Consider the following 15,680-nt stretch of genomic DNA (forward strand, 5'->3'; position numbering starts at 1 on the left):
CTAATTAGTTCCCTCTCTCTTTACCTGGCTGCCTAGCCCGGTCCAACTGCTGGGTGCAGCATCTTTGTACCATGCGTGTCCTCTGGAGCAGAACCCACACCCCTTGCCCTGCCTGCTTTTTCATTAGCCCCTTGTTCTCCTGGAGGGAAAAAAGTCACTTATTGTCTTGTGCCTCTGTTTCTTTCTCTTAATGAAGAGTCGTACACAGTACGTGTAGCATTTGAATATAAAATATGTGCATTATGTGATAATGAGAGATAAAGGTGAATCACTAAACCAGAAAGAGCAAGTAGACAGAGCAGGGATGGCACTTCTCTAGGAAATGAGGATCTCCTGCTCTCTCAAGGGCCTCTGTGTGTGGGTGTATGTGTCTTTATATGAAAATACTGCATGAGGAATGCACAGCTCAAGCTGCTGAGACCCAACCACTTTACCTCTCACTAACCTAAACATGGCGTGCTTCAACCATGCAGGAAACGTCACTTTAGATCTCAGAGTAGAATTGGCAGTGGCTTATTATGTGAATCCTACTTTCTGTTTATATATATATAGACACTGACTTTGCAATTAGACCTGAAATGTGTGTCCCTGCTCTGCCACACAGCAGCTCTGTGACTTTGGGCAAGTTGCTGAACCTCTCTGAGCCTAAGTGTCCATGCCTATAAAATGAAATGAATGATAATGTCTACCTAGTTTGAGGATTAAATTAGAAGATACACAGAAACATGTATCCCGTGACCACTCAGTAAATGTCAGCTACTCGATACTGCTACAGAAAGCGGAGGGAATTTTGAGCAAATCCGTAAGAGAGAGAAACTCCCAGTAGATCCAGTGATCAAAACTTGTGCTGCACACGTTTGTTCCGCCCTCCCCGGGTTCTGGCTACAGCGGACCCTTAGCGCTTGCCACCCGGCAACGTCTCTGCAGTTCCACGATCACCTCTGATTAGAACTTGCGCTTATTCTGGGTATTAATGCATTTCTCCTTTGCGAAGTGTTATCCCAAGTTAGATGATCTCCTGTGCACTCTGACAGTTTGACTTTGCACAGCAGGAATGTGTATGTGTCCCTGGAGCGTCCGCTCCACCTGAGAAGAACAGGATTGGAGGTGGTGGGCCGTGGAGGTCAGGCCCTGCAGCAGCCAAGGAAAGGAACTGCAGCGCCAGGGTTAGGACACTGTTTGTAGCCCTGACTGGCCCATGACACACGCTCCCTCAGAGGTCCTACTGCTGACGTGTAAAGTGGGGCCAAGGCCTGGGGTCGTCACTGTGCCTTCTCTGTTGAGACGTGAGATACATAAAAGCAGGACCCTATGAGGTGCTTACGGAAGGTTGTGAGGGAACTAAGAGGTGGTCACGACCAGGCCTTGTCACGACCAAATAGCCTGTCGCTGGGATTATGACCACCTCCTCTCGGGTGCCCGGCAATCACGTGGCCGCCCTGCTCCCACGTGATGCCGAGCCACGGTGTCACTCCTTGCTGCCAACCGTTTCCAGTTCCTGGGTCATGCCGGGCTTTGCCGAGTGCCCCCTTGCAAGCAGGGGCAAATATTTAGACAGGAGAGCAGCCTTTGCTTGGTCCCCAAAGAAGGACTGAAAAGGAGCCTCTCCGCCATCGCACCCCCATGAACATGCCTACCCCGTGGCACTTAGGGGGCCCCTCCGATTCCCCACCGCTGCCCTGACCACCGTGTCTTCCTTTCATCCAGATCGTGGCCGCCATCCTCGCCATCGCTGGGATCGTGATGATGACCTACGCGGATGGCTTCCACAGCCACTCTGTCATCGGCATAGCCCTGGTGGTGGGCTCGGCATCCATGTCCGCCCTCTACAAGGTAGACGCGGGGAGCAGGCTCTCTGGGCCCACCTGGGAGGGAGGGGCAGGCCTCGCGTGGCTGGCCCGTTGCTGTGGGGGAAGCTCTGATGGAGCCTGGGCTTGAAGATGAGCCGTTGTTTCCCAGGAGCACAGGGCACACGAAGCCTTGCAGTGCTGAGACACACAGCAGCTCTTAGCCCTGGCTTTCTAGACCTTTCCATCAATGGCTGTACATTTGCAGCATTTGGGATAAAACGGGTGGAACCATGGATTGGCTGAGTCCGATTGGTGACTTCCTTGTCTGGCAAGGACTGGAGAAGGATCCGGGGCCCCAACTGGCTGGCTCAGTGTTTGGTCAGATACTTTCCTACCAGATTGGACATGAAAATGTGAATATCTGGTACAGCTTTGAAATCTTGTATCACATGGTTTTTGAGGCCACCAGTATTCAACATGAATCCATATGCATTTCAAGCATTGCCCATAGACTGAATGAATAAAAGCACAACTACTATCATATGGGGAATTATAAAATATTTTTGACAAAATGTTGGGAACTGTTGGAAGGCGTGGCCAGCTGCAAGTCTCGAGAGAAAAATTTTTATCCCCACACTCATCCCTCATTCTCTCCCCTGCTCCATTATGCCTCTCAGCCACTCTCTCCCCTCACTTGCCCTTCTCTTTGGATCCAAAGTCAAGAATGCAAATATTTTGTGGTCTCCAAGTTGATAAACTGAACTGGAGGATTCAGTGAGAAATGAGATTTTAGCTTTGAGACTTATTGGCCCTTTGTGGGTTCAGACGGTTGGACAGAGAACATAAAGGATTGTAGAAAGTTCTAAGGAACTTTTTTCCAGCACTGGGAGGAAGACACTTTTGGAGAGTGAAACATCTGTACCACCTTACCTTTCATCAGCCCCCTGCCCGCACTGCCCCACCACACACGGGCCATCTTCCTCCTCTGGGACACATCTCCCTCAGAGGATGTGATAGTCTAGCCCCATTCTGGGACTCCAGAGCCACGGTCCAAATGCAGAAAATATTGAGAGGCCACACTCTGCTCTCTCCAATGAGCTACATGCTAATGGGAAGCCGAGAGCGGATAGAAACGCAATCCACGATGAACACAAATATTCTGATTTAGACTTACGTTTCCATCTCCTCCACTGCCTGATCTTTATCCAGAGAGGCCAGTCGGTGGAAGGGTGAAAGCAATTGACTGTATTTCCCTTTCCGTGCTTCCTGCCCAGAAATGCCCAGAGATACCTGAAAGAGATGTGAAATGGCCGGAAGAGGAGGAAGGAGGAAAGTAGGAAGGACCGCAAGGCAGAGACTGAACTTGGACCATCAGGTCCGTAACTGTGGACGGTTCAGTAAACATGAGGGCTGGACGGGGGTCTACTGCCTCTGGGAGCTCAGCTTCCCGGCCTCTCCGGTCACCTTTGTCCCTCTCCTGGCTTTTCATGCATCTCAGATATGTACAAACAGGAACAGGTGCACGAAACCAAAGTCGGGTGTGTTCCGCTAAAACCCATGCCGTGTCTGGAACGGGTGGTGAGCTGGAGCAGAGATCTGTGAGTGTTATGAGCCCTCTCCCTTTGATTTATAGGAAATGTCTTTGCAGCCAAAGCCCTTTTGCTTGGGGGAAGTGGTTTTCAAACTGTGTTGTTCAGGGTCAGAGATTAATGTTAGGGGTCCCCGAGAGGAATGTGTAATCATGGCAGATACTTCTAATTTAAGTGGCTTCTAATTTATGTGGCTTCTAATTTATGTGGCTTCCTCATCTTCAGTGCTCTGAAGCGGGGATGTGGTGTCGTGAGTACAGCACAGAGAAATCAAGCCTAGTGTGACAACCTATGGTTTCTGAAGTTGCTCTCTGTGTACCTGGAGAGTAACTCTCCATCGTGTTGCTACTGGGCATAGGTAAAGCCCACCGCCCTTCACTGAAGGCCATATGAGGTAGAATTTACCTGTCACATGGCCGTCGGTCCCGTGGTCCAGCCCCAGCTTACCAAGTGCACTTGCTTCTCCGTGGCAAGTTGGAGCCTTAGGTGAGCCATCACCCCTCCCCCTCTGCTCTCTCCGTCAGGTCCTGTTCAAGCTCCTCCTGGGCAGTGCTAAGTTTGGAGAAGCCGCCTTATTTCTGTCCATTTTGGGTGTGTTTAACATCCTCTTCATCACCTGTATTCCTGTCATCCTCTACTTTACCAAAGTGGAATACTGGAGCTCCTTCGATGACATTCCATGGGGAAACCTTTGTGGATTTTCACTCCTCTTATTGAGTAAGTGGCGATCACCCTGTCAGAATCACCAGGAAGCAGGGACTGACAGAGCAGCGTCTGGGCAGCTCAAGGGGAGTCTTTGGAAACCCGTGTCCTTAAGGAGAAAAACGAGTCTGTTATTATCCTTAAGTTCCTTGTGCTTTTCTAGGTCATTGTGACGTGAAAAGGAAAGCCTTTGAAATGATGACACTGGATTCTAATTCCAGGACCACAGTCGCTGTAGTAGTGGCCATGGTCATTTGGTGCTCTGAATAGTGAACTAGTAGCCCGGTATGCTGCGTGGTATCTACTAATAATAGTACATTCCTTATATAGGGCTGGTAAGAAGTTAGTAAATTAGTGCATGTAGAGAGCTCTTAGAACCTGCCTGGTAATGTTCAGTAAATACTACCAATTACCATTAAATTAGTGTCATCATCACCATTAGTTGATATAAGGCTGGTCCTAAGCAGGAAAGCAACCAAGGAGGTGCCTCATCCCATTTCCATCAAAAACTGTACATAACACTTAAAAATGATTAGGATAATAAAATTTATGCTATATGTATTTTACCACAATAGAAAAAATTCAAAAAGAAAAAAAAACTAAATAAAAATAGAAACGTACATTCCAAAGCTCCTATTCATAGTCTTCCCAGAATCATTGCCAGCAACAGAGAAAAGCAAAGTTAGTAGGATACATAGGAGGGCCCCAATCCTCTTTTCTAGTGCTTGCTTGCTGGTTACCTTTGCCAAATTTCTTTTCCCTTCTTCAAAGCTCAGGGAAGAGAGGAGAGCTGAGTCAGCAGGATGTTGTTCTGGAGCCCTTGCAGGAACCCGGAATTCACTGAGTCAGAGTAAAGGGCAAAACACCTACGACTCCAGCCTCATCAGAGAAGCTGGGGTCCGACGGACCAGGGGAAAGTCCAGGGCCAGTCGTGAATAACACCTGTTTTTTTTTTTTAATTCTGTATTTCAGCATTCAATATTGTATTAAATTTTGGAATTGCTGTTACATATCCCACTCTGATGTCTCTTGGAATCGTCCTCAGTGTACCTGTGAATGCAGGTAAACCTATATGGCTTTCTGTATCTGCTTGTAAACACACACACACACAAACACGCATGTGTGTACACATACTCACGTATATTCTGGCTGTGTCTGGTATAGCAGGCATGTTTAACCTTCTCTGTAGAAAGAAAGCACTTCGGTAAAACGTTGATGATTTTGACACATGCAATATTTTCTCCAGGGCGGCTTGATTTTCACATACCACACCAAGATACAGAAAAGTCTAAAGCCATCTCCATTCAAACTGGTGTGGGGATCAGATGCATGTCATGAATACTATGATATGTATAGACAAATATATAGCAGACAAATATATAGCAGAAAAAAAAAACTACAAATAGAACTACCATATGACCCAGTAATCCCACTACTGGGCATATACCCTGAGAAAACCATAATTCAAAAAGAGTCATGTACCAAAATGTTCATTGCAGCTCTATTTACAATAGCCCGGAGATGGAAACAACCTAAGTGTCCATCATCGGATGAATGGATAAAGAAGATGTGGCACATATATACAATGGAATATTACTCAGTCATAAAAAAAAATGAAATGTAGCAGAGGAAAATTTTAATTTTTGTTAAGTGGCTTTCCAGAAGAGACCGTTAGCTCAGGTTATGGCAGGCCTGAGGTAGAGGCATGTCTGCAAACTGCAGAAGCATAAACACTGTTCCCCGGGTCCCAGAAGAGAGCCCTTCCCCCAGCTGCTCAGGACCCGGCTCTTTCTTTCACTGGGGACTCGCCAACACACTCAGCTGGCAGCTCTTCCAAAGCCTGCCATCACCTGCCCCTCACCTCCTTCCTTTTCCTGGCTCCTTCTGCTATGAATTTCGGATTTTCCTCCCAGAACGCCCCGCCTCACACCCGCCCTCCCTGTAGAACCTGTTTGTGAATCACTTCTCCCCAGAGCATCCACCCCCTTGGGCTTCGCACAGCTCCCGCCAAAGCCATCTCCCTCCCGACCCTCCCGCTTCTGGGCCATTAGAGGGTTAGGCCTCCAGGGGATGGCAACCCCTTATCCTGCTCAGTCTGGTGTTAGTAAGCCTGAAGCATAGGCAAAGCCACACTCAGCTTCCTAAACCTCTTCCTGCTGTCCCATTCCACACGTTCTGTATATGCCTCACCCTGGCCCCAGACTCCTTGGGCCCAGCACCATCCCTGCCCAGAGGGAGGATGGCGGTCCCCACGCATCACCTCTCTGGGCCTTTGCTTGTCCCCTAAAAGTGAAGGTCATCCCCACGTCATCACCTTGGTTGATACGAGAACCACATAAGATGACCTATGAGGCAGAACTTCCAAAGGCAGGAAAGCCCCTGAGCTCCTGGAAAACTGGTAAAAAAGTGGTCCAGCTTGTCAGTTTCCATACACTACAGGCTTCTGAAAAATAACGCATCAACTTACCCCCGCTGCATCTTGGTGTGTCTTTATAGTCCCACAGGGTTCTTATTTCAAGGAGGCATATTCCAGGCGGCCCTGGTGTAGAAGCTACTTTGACCATATCATACAGCCAGGTGTGTGAGAGGTTAACCAGAATTCTCTTACTACTTACCTGCAACGTAAGAGGGTCCGTGTCAGGGGAAGGAATTACCTTCAGTTCTCCAGAGGAGGAGAGAAGCCGAGGAATCGGCTGTTACCTGACTGTCAGAGCAGAGCCCTTGCTGGGCTTTCTGACTTTCCCTGATGCCCTCTCTAGTGCAGCTTGTATGGCTTGCTAATTAACTCTCCCCATCTGTGAATTAACAGGCCATGCTGCCAATATTAAAAATCAAACTGCTTCTGAATTAGAGATAAAAGCGGAAGTTTAGGGCTTCCCTGGTGGCGCAGTGGTTGAGAGTCTGCCTGCCGATGCAGGGGACACGGGTTCGTGCCCCGGTCCGGGAAGATCCCACATGCCGCAGAGCGGCTGGGCCCGTGAGCCATGGCTGCTGGGCCTGCGCGTCCGGAGTCTGTGCTCCGCAACGGGAGAGGCCACAACAATGAGAGGCCCACATACCACCAAAAAAAAAAAAAAAAAGCGGAACTTTAATTCCACAAAAGGGCTACTAACAAAGTGCCTTTTTTTTTTTTTTTTTTTTTTTTTTGCGGTATGCGGGCCTCTCACTGTTGTGGCCTCTCCCGTTGAGGAGCACAGGCTCCGGACGCGCAGGCCCAGTGGCCACGGCTCACGGGCCCAGCCGCTCCGTGGCATGTGGGATCTTCCCAGACCGGGGCACGAACCCGTGTCCCCTGCATCGGCAGGCGGACTCTCAACCACTGCGCCACCAGGGAAACCCACAAAGTGCTTTTTTCAAGTTTAACTTTTACCTCTCTACCCACCCTCCAGACAGAGGTGAGAGTCAGGTGCAAGGGTAGGGTGCGGGGCAGGAGGATGTGGAGGAACGTGAGCGGGGATGACAGAGCAGCCCCCTCATGCGGCGGGCGAGCTGCGGGGGGAACAGCGGTCCAGCACGTCAGGCTTCAGAAGCTGCACATGCAAGTCAGAAAACCCTCTTTCACAAAATGCGTTTAAAAAAAGCAATCTAATTCTCCCTTGTGGAGAGGCAGGCCCCACATTTTCTTTGTTTGGTTTAGTTAGGAAAAGAGAAAAAGAAAGCAAAAAAAGAAAAGAAAAGAAAACCAACATTTGAAACACTTTTGATCTTTAGTTATGAAGAGAATGATGATCTAGATTTGTACGAACTGACATGAATCCTGTTCTCATTTTGTTCCCTCACCTGATGTGGGTCAGGAATGAGCTTCTTGGGCCTTTAATAAACTTTCATAATCTGTGGTGACACAGGTGGGATTAGAGCCTCACACTAATAATATCCTGGGGTGGAACAAAAGTTTGTATTTATTATCTTCAAAGAACCAGGTCAAGTTTGGTCTTCAGAACGTATATTATATATATAATGCTCTTAAACTATAAAAATAAAGTATGTCACTGTAGAAAATGTGAAAAGTGCCAAGAATATAAAGAAAGCAGTAACGTTTTAATTATCCTGCCAACCCGGAGGTGGCCACGATTAACTTTGGTGGATGTATATATTAATACACACGCACATCTCCAACTGCCCCTGGTGTTTCGTTTTGTCTCTCGCACAAATCAATGTGGGAACTAAGGTACTAGGTCAATTGGGGAAAGTGAAACACAGCGCAAGGCCTCGCAGCAGACAGGGTTTGTAAAGTTAACGGGGGGGGGGTGGGGATTTCTGGGAGGCAGCCCCTGCCCGCCTGGTCAAGGGAAAACAGCTCCGGCCCCGCGGAAGGGGGCGCCCCAGGCCCCGTCCTGGCCGGGGCCCCGCCCTCCTGATGGCCTGGCACGATCGCCCCCCCCACCCCACCCCCCCCACCCCCCCACCCCCCCGGTAACCCACGCTCTCCATCCCCTGCAGTTGTTGATCGCTACACCAGTAAGATCGTCTTCAACGGGGTCCGGGTCATCGCCATGGTCATCATCGGCCTGGGCTTCCTCCTCCTGCTTCTGCCCGAGGAATGGGACGTCTGGTTGATGAAGCTGCTCACCCGCCTGAAAGTGAGGAAAAAGGAGGAGGCGGCGGAGGGCGGCGCGGACCTGGGCTCGGGACCTCAGAACAAGGGTGGAAGGGCCCGGCCCTCCTTCGCCCGCTGATGGTCCGCCTGAGAACTCTGTGGTGACGCTCGCGTGGGTGATTTGGAATCTCTTCCCGGCAGAGGGAACCTCGGTTTGGTGAGGTGTACATACCTGTACAGTTTTGGTAATCTGCGGTAAGTTATATGGTATTTATTGGCATGTCCAACTTGCTTGCACTTTTTTTCACATCAGACCTTTTACTTAAGGGTACCAATTAAATACGGGAGAGAAAAGAACCTCTCCGCTCTTTTTAAATGAATGTAAAGCAGCATAAAATGATCCTTGCCTAGATTGTTTGGGATGACAGATTTCTTGACAAGGCAGGGCAGATGTTTTGACTCTTCCCAACTGAAAATTACATTGCACACTGTGATTATTTTTCAGCTATGGTAGATCATACTTTGTTTTATACCAGAGCTGTACTCTTAATTTTAAGGGATTTCAATGAACCAAAAGATCACTCTGAGTTAATTTGGATAAACGGATTGTTGGATGGCTGGGTTGATGGGATGTGAAGAGCTGGAGCCGAAAAGGATAATGGACATGGAAAACCATTGCCTGTGGCTAACTGGGGGTGGCGATTGGAGGAGGGCAGGCCCGAGCCAGGTAACAGAAAGGGAAGGTTAAGTCCCAGCCCCAGCTGGCTTGCTCTCAGGTGTCTGTGTAAGATCATGGAAGAGAAATTACAGTGCCTTCTACAGAATTTTTGTCTTTACCTATGTGGAGTGAGGTGACATTATAGATCACTGGTGCCGTCTTATCATTTAGATGTAGAAATCTTTAGAAACAAATAAAAGACTATACATTGTGTGTGTGTGTGTGTGTGTGTGTGTGTGTACAAAAGTGGCAAAGCTGATGACCAGTGTAGTAGAACACGGGTCACGGTGTGCATATAAGGTAGACTCGGCAGAAGATGAATCACTGGTTGCTTTTACTTCCTGGCCAAGACCGCAAGATTTACTGAATCTGCAAACCTTTTTATGAAACTTTTAAGCACCAGGCTGTTTACTTCCATAATTTAGGTCTGCCAGAAAATTCTATCTGTGATAGATCTGTAAAGAGGGACAAGGGGGTTAGAGTTTACTATTTTTGAAGTTTACATTGTTACATAACGAATTGGAAACCTTATTTTGAAATGGTGTCATAACCCAGTGGTGTGCTCTGTAACCATGGAGTCTTTCGTTTCCTAGGGGAAAGGGCATTCCTGACCTGAACTTTTTAAGCAAATTATTATTCTCAGTTTCCATTACCTGTTTAACCAAACAGATTAATAAACGATTTAAAAAAGAAGCATTTGGTGCTGTCTTGGTGGCAACTCTGTTCCTTTCCCACTAGGCTAGATCTGACTTTCCGGCTTCCTCACCTTATACTTTTCTCCCAGCGAGCCCCACTCTCCTGCACCTTCAAGGCACAGAAAGCCATTCAGCTGTCTCAAGGGAAGAAAGTTCTTATTGCAGACAGAGTTGACTTTCACAAAAGAGAAATGCAGGACACAGAGACGGCCTCGAAGGAAAGGTCTCCGGACAGCGTTCCCCTCCCGTCCTCCTACCCTGTCCTGTCTCCTCTCCTTGGATGCCACCCTCCGTGCAGCTCTGGGGTTGCAGCCCTTTCCTGTGCAGCCCAGTTCCCTGGCTCCCTTACACTCGGGCCTCAGAGTGGCAGCCTCAGTCCCTAAACTGACCTGGTCTTCCAGCTCAGCCCCCACACCTGACTTCTGCCTTAGGTGCCCTGACCTGTTCTGGCTCTAGAGGGAATTTGATGTAACGTGTATGTCACTGTTCCAGGCAGCTGTGGCCAGGCGCTCTGAGGTCCAATGTCTCTCATGCTCTGGCCACAAAGGGCTGGGTTCTCTAAGAGGGCGTGTGAATGGAGAGGAGATGACAGCCTCTTTAGGACACTTTGCCCCTCCACCTATCCCTAGAGCATCTGCACACCATGCACCACTTGCTACGTGGGGTTGTAACCTGGGGAGTGTAGCTGTCCAGATCAAAGGGCTCCCCTGCCCATCTCTCCTGCGTATGCTGGGAGCCCCATAGTGGAGCCTGAGCCCGTCACCTCCACGACTGTCTGGGCTCCCAACCTCTCGAGTTACCCCAAGGTGCCAAACAAATACTTCCTTTGTAAGCCATAACCTGAAAAATTGGGAAACCCTACACGAGAGCAGATTTACCTTCTTCTCCTATGGGCATAAAAGACTATGAAGAGCTTCCCTGGTGGCGCAGTGGTTGAGAGTCCCCCTGCCGATGCAGGGGACACGGGTTCGTGCCCTGGTCCGGGAAGATCCCACATGCCGCGCAGCGGCTGGGCCCGTGAGCCATGGCCACTGAGCCTGCACGTCCGGAGCCTGTGCTCCGCAACGGGAGAGGCTACAACAGTGAGAGGCCCGCGTACTGCAAAAAAAAAAAAAAAAAAAAAAAAAAAAAAAAAGAGCGGCTGCTTTCAACAGAGTGACCAGATCAATCAAGCAAGCAAAGAATCAATAAGGAGGGCACTTCAGTTCCCCAGCCAAGGTCTGGAAGAGAGAGTTCCGTGTGGATTTCTGATGAAAAGTCAGCAAGCGGAAAAGTCAACTAAAAATAGAAACTCTTTTAACTTTTATGGGAACTCGTAAGTGTATACTACACGATTTTATTAACATTAGAATTAATAATAGATGTTTGCAGGAAACACTACATGTTTCCAAACAATTCAACCATAGGGAATCCTAAGACTCTTTTAGGCTGTTGCCAGGTTATTTTATACTTCACTTATGATGAAGAAATCGATTCTAAAAATTCTGTGTATACTAAAGAACATATTTACTCTTTCATCTGTAGTAGTCTGTCACTCTCGTGTATGAATCTGGGAATTGTTCTAAACAATTAATACTAACAACTAGAAACTAAAGTGATTTCTTCAGCATCTATGATGTTTTGCTTTAGTGCATTACTTTTGAGGTTCTATTAATTAAATCCAATATTTAATACAGTTCTAGCTGTACAGCAACAGCAAGAAAAAGCAGTAGTCATTATATTCAGTGGCTTGCAGTTTCTGTCCAGTCTACACCAGGCCTCTGAGCACCCCCGGGAGTGGGGAAGCAGAAAAGATTCCTTAGATGTGCTCTGGGTACGTGTCTATAGCTATTAGCTCACTACCTCGGTCACTGGAAAACACTATGGAGCCACTTTTTTTAGGCAAAGCACATCATTTCCAGAAAGGGGAGTGTAGTTGTCCAGATCAAAGGGCTCCCCTGCCCATCTCTCCTGCGTATGAATTTTTTGAAATTCAAAGTCAGAACCTGGAAAGAGCCATCCGCCATCCACTGAGCTCATGGAGCCGGTTACTTAGAATTCGCTTCAGTGACCGGCCACTAAGTCACCCCTTACACCCCTGAGAGAATGTGACACAGGGCAGCTAGGCTCTTTTTCTTAGTCAGATAGTGCCACAATGATGCCACATTAAAAGTCCACCTGGAACTCAGTGGCTTAAACACGCATGTGTGTGCCTAGGCTCCTGGGTCTGCAGGGATTGCGCTGTGGTTGACAGGCCTGGCTCAGCTGAGCGCCCCGGCTGCAGGTGAGGGTCTGCCTGGGCTGGCTGCCAGGCTGGTGCAGGGCTCAGCTGAAGGGGATGCTCACGTCTCTTCTACTATGCAGCTGCTCTTGTTCTTTGTTCTTATTTTTGTCTTTCACTCTTTTTCTGTCTTTTGTGGTTTTAATATTGAGCACTTTATATGATTCTATTTTCTCTCCTTTCTTAGCATATAAATTATACTTATTTTTTTAACTGTTGTTAGTGGTTGCCCTAGAGTTTGCAATATACATTTACAACTAATCCAAATAACACTGTGCCATGTCATGTGTAGTGTGAGTACCTTATAATGACAAAATAATCCTAATTTCCCCCGTCCCTTGTTATCATTGCTGTCATTCATTTTATTTATATATAAGCATACATATACACACATATGAAAAAGATGCATAAGCATACATAATCGCATACATTGTTGCTATTATCATTCTTAATAAACTGTTATCCACTAAGTCAGTTAGAAATAAGAAAAATAAAAGTTTTAATTTTACCTTTACTTAGTCCTTTTTCAAAGCTCTTCCTTTCTTTATGTAGATCCAAGTTTCTGACCTATTTTTTATTCTCTCTAAAGAATTTGTTTAAACATTGCTTGCAAGGCAGGTCTACTGGCAACAAATTTCCTTGAGTTTTGTTTGTTTATTTCTCCATTTTTGAAGGATAATTTTGTGGGATAAGGAATTCTAGATTGGTGGGGGTTCTCAACACTTTAAATGTTTCACTCCTTTTTTTTGAATTAATTGATTAATTAATTTGTTTATTTTTATTTTATGGTTGCATTGTGTATTCGTTGCTGCGTGTGGGCTTTCTCTAGTTGCGGCGAGTGGGGGCTACTCTTCATTGTGGTGCACGGGCTGCTTATTGTGGTGGCTTCTCTTGTTGCAGAGCACAGGCTCTAAGCGCGCGGGCTTCAGTAGTTGTGGCATGCGGGCTCAGTAGTTGTGTCTCGCAGGCTCTAGAGCACAAGCTCAGTAGTTGTGGTGCACGGGCTTAGTTGCTCTACGGCATGTGGGATCTTCCCAGACCAGGGCTCGAACCCATGTTCCCTGCATTGGCAGGTGGATTCCTAACCACTGTGCCACCAGGGAAGTCCATTTCACTCCTTCTGTTGCCTGCCTGGTTTCTGAGCAGAAGCCACCTGTAATTCTTATCTTTGTTTCTCTGTAGATACAGGATTCTTTCAGGATTTTTTCCCCATCTTTGATTTTCTGTAGTTTGAAAATGATATGCCTGAGTCATTTTGTTTTTGTTTTTGCATTTATTTATATTAACGTGTTCTCTGAGCTTCCTGGAGTTGTGTTTTGGTGTCTGACATTAATTTGGTAGAAATTATCAGCCATTATTGTTTCAAATATTTCTTCTGTTTCTTTCTCCCTTTCTTCTCCTTCTGGGTATTCCCATTTTGGGTGTGTTCCCTGTAAGGATTGTCTCACTGTCCTTGCATATTCTCTTCTGTTTTTCCAGTCTTTGTTTCTTTGCTTTTCAGTTAGGGAGGTTTCTATTGATACATCCTCCAGCTCAGAGATTCTCTCCTCAACTGTATCTGGTCTACTAAGAAGCCCATCAAAGGCATTCTTCATCTCTATGACAGTGTTTTTTATCTCTAGCGTTTCCTTTTGGTTCTTTCTTAGGATTTCCATTTCTCCCTGCTTACATTGCCCATCTGTTCTTGCCTGCTGTCTCTTGTACCCCATAACACATGAATTATAGTTGTCATAAATTCCCAATCTGAAAATTCCAACATCCCGGTTATGCCTGCTTCTGACACTTGCTCTGTCGCTTCAAGTTATGGTTTTTTTGCCTTTTGGTAGGCTTTGTAATTTTTTTCTTGATAACCGGACATGCTGTACCAGCTAAAAGGAACTGCTGTAAATAGGTCTTTAGTAACGTGGTAAGGTATAAGGTGGGGGGAACCATTCTATAGTCCTATGATGAGGTCTCTTTCAGTGAGCCTGTGCTCTGGACTGTAGGCTTCTCAAATGAGTCTTACTTTTTTCTTCCTCTCTTAGGTGGGAGAGGATGGCTAGAGTGGGCTAGAGTTGGGTATTTCCCTTTTCCCACGTGGAAGGCTGTTCCTGTCTGGAGTTGGGTATTTCCCTTCCCCAGGTCTCTTAGGGTCTGATAATACCCCCAGCAGGTTCGGCTCTGGTTAACTAGTTTCTCCTGATGGAAGGCTTTGTTAAGAAAAACAGAGTGCTTCAGCATATTTCAAAATGGCTTCTTTTCCCCTCCCCCTGCTAGAAGCATGAGGGAATTTTTCTCCGATATTTACTGTGGGAACCTGGTTGAGCTCCTGGAGGTAAGTTTCACAATTGTGGAGGCCCCGGGCCCCCCTGGAATTTTTAACTCTCAGAGTCCTCCACACTGAGCCTCCAGCATTTGTCAGTTATAGTTCTGGCTTTCCTATCTTGGCACTGGTTCCCACGTAGTTTCTGTTTGTTTGTCTCTGCTCTGATAAGTTTTCTCTGTGTTCATCTGTCTGTCTCTCCAGTCTTGGGCGCAGTGGTTTGCCCTCTGTCCTAGAAGAGTTGATTTTTTAGCCTATTCAGCTTTTTACTTGTTAGGATGGAGTGGCAAATTCTAAGCTCCCTAGGTGCAGAGCTGGAAACCAGAAGGGCTTTCCTTACTCTTTCAAAATACTCTAAGAAGTAATGAGGTGGACCAAAACAGAAATGATTACAGAAGCACAAACTGCCCAGACATAGACGCCTCTCCCATCCGACCCTCTGATCTTTCAGCGAAAGGGCTGCTCCACTCTGCAGGCTGCCGGCTGCCCCTCCCCTTTCTCCAGTGGTCACTTCCCTCACGGCTCTTGGCTTGACACGCAGGTTTTCAGCCTACCTCCCGCAGTGGTCATCCTTCTTGGGCTCCCATGCTGATTCATGATTCTCAGCCTGTCCCTTATTTCCCACCATAAGATAAACCCATTCCTTTTTGGCCAGTGTGTCCCCATTCCAGCCATTGGCCAGAGACATAGGATTCAAGCTTCTTCGTCTCCGTAGGGCTGAGAATGTGGAGAGATTTAATCAGGTCCCAGGGTGAGGAATATGCTGTTATTGGCAAGGTAAACGATCATTCACCAACCTGCAGGTGAAGCCCTTCCCACCATAAGCACACCATCTAGCAATTCTCTAAGCATTCAATAATCAGAGGCCATATAGAATGATAATTGCCTCACATCTCGTAACACAACAGTTGTTCACTCATCTGGAGAGTGCAGCCTATGTTTACATTAGCTTTTAGTGCCCACAGTAATTGTACTTATTTTACTTACAGTCAACTAGACCCCTAAGATTTAGTTAGATGTTCATTCCATCCTATTCCCCTGAAATTGTTTTGTTTTGGACACAAACAGGATTTCACACTTACTGTTT

At 47.1% G+C, this 15,680-nt stretch overlaps 1 protein-coding gene across 2 annotated transcripts in view; it reads left to right on the forward strand.

Annotated features, from left to right (window-relative positions):
- SLC35F3 (solute carrier family 35 member F3) overlaps positions 1-8,757 on the forward strand; it is a 289,160-nt gene extending 280,403 nt beyond the window's left edge. For both annotated transcript variants that reach the window (XM_060089972.1, XM_060089980.1), the window contains 4 exons: positions 1,708-1,833; positions 3,904-4,096; positions 5,054-5,143; positions 8,522-8,757. In XM_060089972.1, coding sequence (XP_059945955.1) covers positions 1,708-1,833; positions 3,904-4,096; positions 5,054-5,143; positions 8,522-8,757 — 645 coding nt within the window. The remainder of the gene's footprint in view (positions 1-1,707; positions 1,834-3,903; positions 4,097-5,053; positions 5,144-8,521) is intronic.
- The last annotated feature ends 6,923 nt before the right edge of the window (positions 8,758-15,680 follow it).

This window comes from Mesoplodon densirostris, chromosome 1, assembly GCF_025265405.1.
Source record: "Mesoplodon densirostris isolate mMesDen1 chromosome 1, mMesDen1 primary haplotype, whole genome shotgun sequence".
NCBI classification, from domain to species: Eukaryota; Metazoa; Chordata; class Mammalia; order Artiodactyla; family Ziphiidae; genus Mesoplodon; species Mesoplodon densirostris.